At 49.8% G+C, this 2,500-nt stretch overlaps 3 protein-coding genes across 8 annotated transcripts in view; all 3 read left to right on the top strand.

The window, feature by feature from the left end:
* The window catches only part of LOC125955960 (growth factor receptor-bound protein 2), a 130,024-nt gene that overhangs the window by 26,047 nt on the left and 101,477 nt on the right, over positions 1 to 2,500 (top strand). The window lies entirely within an intron of this gene.
* LOC125955891 (clustered mitochondria protein homolog) overlaps positions 1 to 2,500 on the top strand; it is a 164,219-nt gene that overhangs the window by 112,797 nt on the left and 48,922 nt on the right. The window lies entirely within an intron of this gene.
* Positions 1 to 2,500, top strand: part of LOC125955928 (cholinephosphotransferase 1) — an 11,121-nt gene that overhangs the window by 1,702 nt on the left and 6,919 nt on the right. For 3 of the 6 annotated variants that reach the window (XM_049687271.1, XM_049687269.1, XM_049687268.1), the window contains exon 2: positions 1 to 320. This exon is cut by the window's left edge and continues 80 nt beyond it. In XM_049687271.1, the coding sequence (XP_049543228.1) occupies positions 1 to 320 (320 nt within the window). Of the gene's footprint in view, positions 321 to 2,212; positions 2,342 to 2,500 lie in introns of all 6 variants that reach the window. The other 3 variants (XM_049687272.1, XM_049687270.1, XM_049687273.1) reach the window with 2 other exon arrangements.

The following is a 2,500-nucleotide window of genomic DNA, read 5'->3' as shown; positions in this document are numbered from 1 at the left end:
TGGACGCGATCGATGGCAAGCAGGCACGGCGTACCAACTCTTCATCACCGCTCGGGGAGCTCTTCGATCACGGGTGCGATTCCATCTCGACCGTGTTCGTCGCACTGTCCGCCTGCATCTCCGTCCAGCTCGGTTTCTATCCGCGCTGGATGTTTTTCCAGTGTTTCTGCGCGATGACACTGTTCTACTGTGCACACTGGCAAACGTACGTATCCGGTACGTTGCGGTTCGGTAAAATCGACGTCACCGAGGCACAGTGCACGATCATCGGCATACATCTCATATCGGCCATCTTTGGTCCATCGATCTGGATGACGAAAGTAAGTACACCACTCCAAACCCACCCGACTCTTTCGATACCGTACGGCCTGTGGCCCTCGTGGGCGCTAATTCCAACTTTTCAGCAAGATAGCAGCAAGCCATGAAAACCAGTACGTGCAGCGAAGCTGTTTCGATCTTGATCTTCAGCGTCCATTACATCGTGCGTTCCGGGGGAAGATACCATTTGATTAGTTGAACCTTGAACGGAAGAGGAAAAGCAGCGCGCACTGCTGGCGAAGGTGGCGATGGCCACTCATCTGCAATACGAGCGCATTTGCAGAGGGAATTTATTAGTCACAATTGGTGACGGTCGGTCGCTATGTGCGACGCTCTAGCCTGCTACTAGGCGATAGCCGTGTGTTCTAGATCACAGGTTAGACAAATTGGCGCATAACGGCGAGGATGCCTGTGCATCCACAATGCACAGTCGCAATTTGCACGGAACTCGTGCGATCGCGCGAGTGCACTTCAATGAGGGTGCAAATTCTCACACACTTGATACCACTCGAATTCAAATTGGCACGCGGATGAAACCATTTTTTTACGTTGTTTAACGGGGAATCCACCAGCTTGAACGGCCAAAAAGTGTGCGCCCCACACGGCTGTGCCATTGTGAAGCTATGCGTTACGAATACATTCAGCGACAGAACCGAGACGAACCGAGCTAAGTGGCCGGCCGGCCGACTAACTGACGTGTGCGTGTTTGTGTTTTTGTGCTCACGCGCTTCCTTGCCGCATGGCTTGATGTTGCGCTGGTGGTTTAATTTCATTTTTTTTCCAGCGCCAGACCCCAGACATACTGCTACACATCACACCGCGTGTTTGTTCAAAGTACAACGGCCGGTGGGGGTCTGGCGTGCCTCCCAGCTATCTCCTTCCCGCTCTCACCAATTGATCACGGTGGACAGGGTGGGGATTCATGCTATGAAAGGGTAGCCCCCTTGAGTGGAGTTACCCGTCAGCCAGCCATAGAAACGTTTTAGGGACTTTTTACCAAAATGAAAAACGTACAAATCGTGCAATATACGTCACTGTTGACGTAGGAGACAGCGGTGCGTAAACGTTCCAACATATTCTGACAATTTCGTTTCGTAACGCTGGAGTGACTTGCATTTGGGGTACTGAACGCACAAAGAGGCGTGTACGCGCGCCACCTCCATGTATTCGTTATCAGCAGCAGCGTAGTGAAAACATACGATGGCGCCCTATCTCAAACGATGTGCTAGATGATAACAGGCCGAGAGGGTTGGGTTGATCGTACCCGGGAGTTTGACAATAAAATCCTTATTATTTATACAGTATCGAAAGATGTGGCCGGTTCTTATCGGTTGATTGCAACCACTATTGGCATCGGTTTTTGCGGCTCGCCAAAATTCTGAGCTGTAGCCGTACAGCTGCGGCTGAAATTGAGGTTACCCAGTGTGGTGCGATCGCGCACGATGGGAACGCGCACGTCTGTAATTAACACGCCTGTACCTACCATTCATCATCACAAGCTCCACCGACTGCCTTCCCACCGAAACCGACGTGTGCTAGTTGACCGATGTTTGATCAGATGCGTATGTCATAGCCTCATTAACTGCTGGTTCTATTGGCAAACGATTTATGTACAAAAGCTCAAATTCAAAACAGAACAGCCGAGAAAAGCCTCATCGAAAAAGACATAAAAAAATCGATCGAATGAAGTGTAGTAGCTTCATACATTCCCGTCGATTTTTCTACATTTTCACTCCAACCACCACTCTAATGATGTTGATGCCCTTCATTCTCTTTCTTTTCCGTTCCGCTTGTCTGTGTTCGCCTTCAAAACTTGCGCAATGATCGAAAACAATCGTCATTGTCATGATGTGTCAAAACCAACTGCACTTTGTGCTGTGCCTCGTGGTACCAGATCTTCGGACAGCTAGAACTGTGGTGTTCGATGGCCATAATGACCATCATTTGCGGAGGCTGGTCACTGCTGCACTTCGGTGCAGTGATACGGGCCGGCGGTGTTGGTAAAAATGGATCGACGGTCGCCGTAAGTGTAACCATTCATCGCGTACCTAAAATCTCTGCCACTCTTCATTTCGTATCTACCCAATCTACCCACTTCTCCTTCCTCCGTACTACCGTACTACCTTTGCCCTCAGTTATCTGTCCAAAACCACTCTGACAAAGTCTCAAGACTCAAACGATT

Source organism: Anopheles darlingi, chromosome 3 (assembly GCF_943734745.1).
Source record: "Anopheles darlingi chromosome 3, idAnoDarlMG_H_01, whole genome shotgun sequence".
NCBI classification, from domain to species: Eukaryota; Metazoa; Arthropoda; class Insecta; order Diptera; family Culicidae; genus Anopheles; species Anopheles darlingi.
The sequence above is the reverse complement of the archived record's forward strand: the minus strand, read 5'-3'. Positions and strand labels throughout refer to the sequence as shown.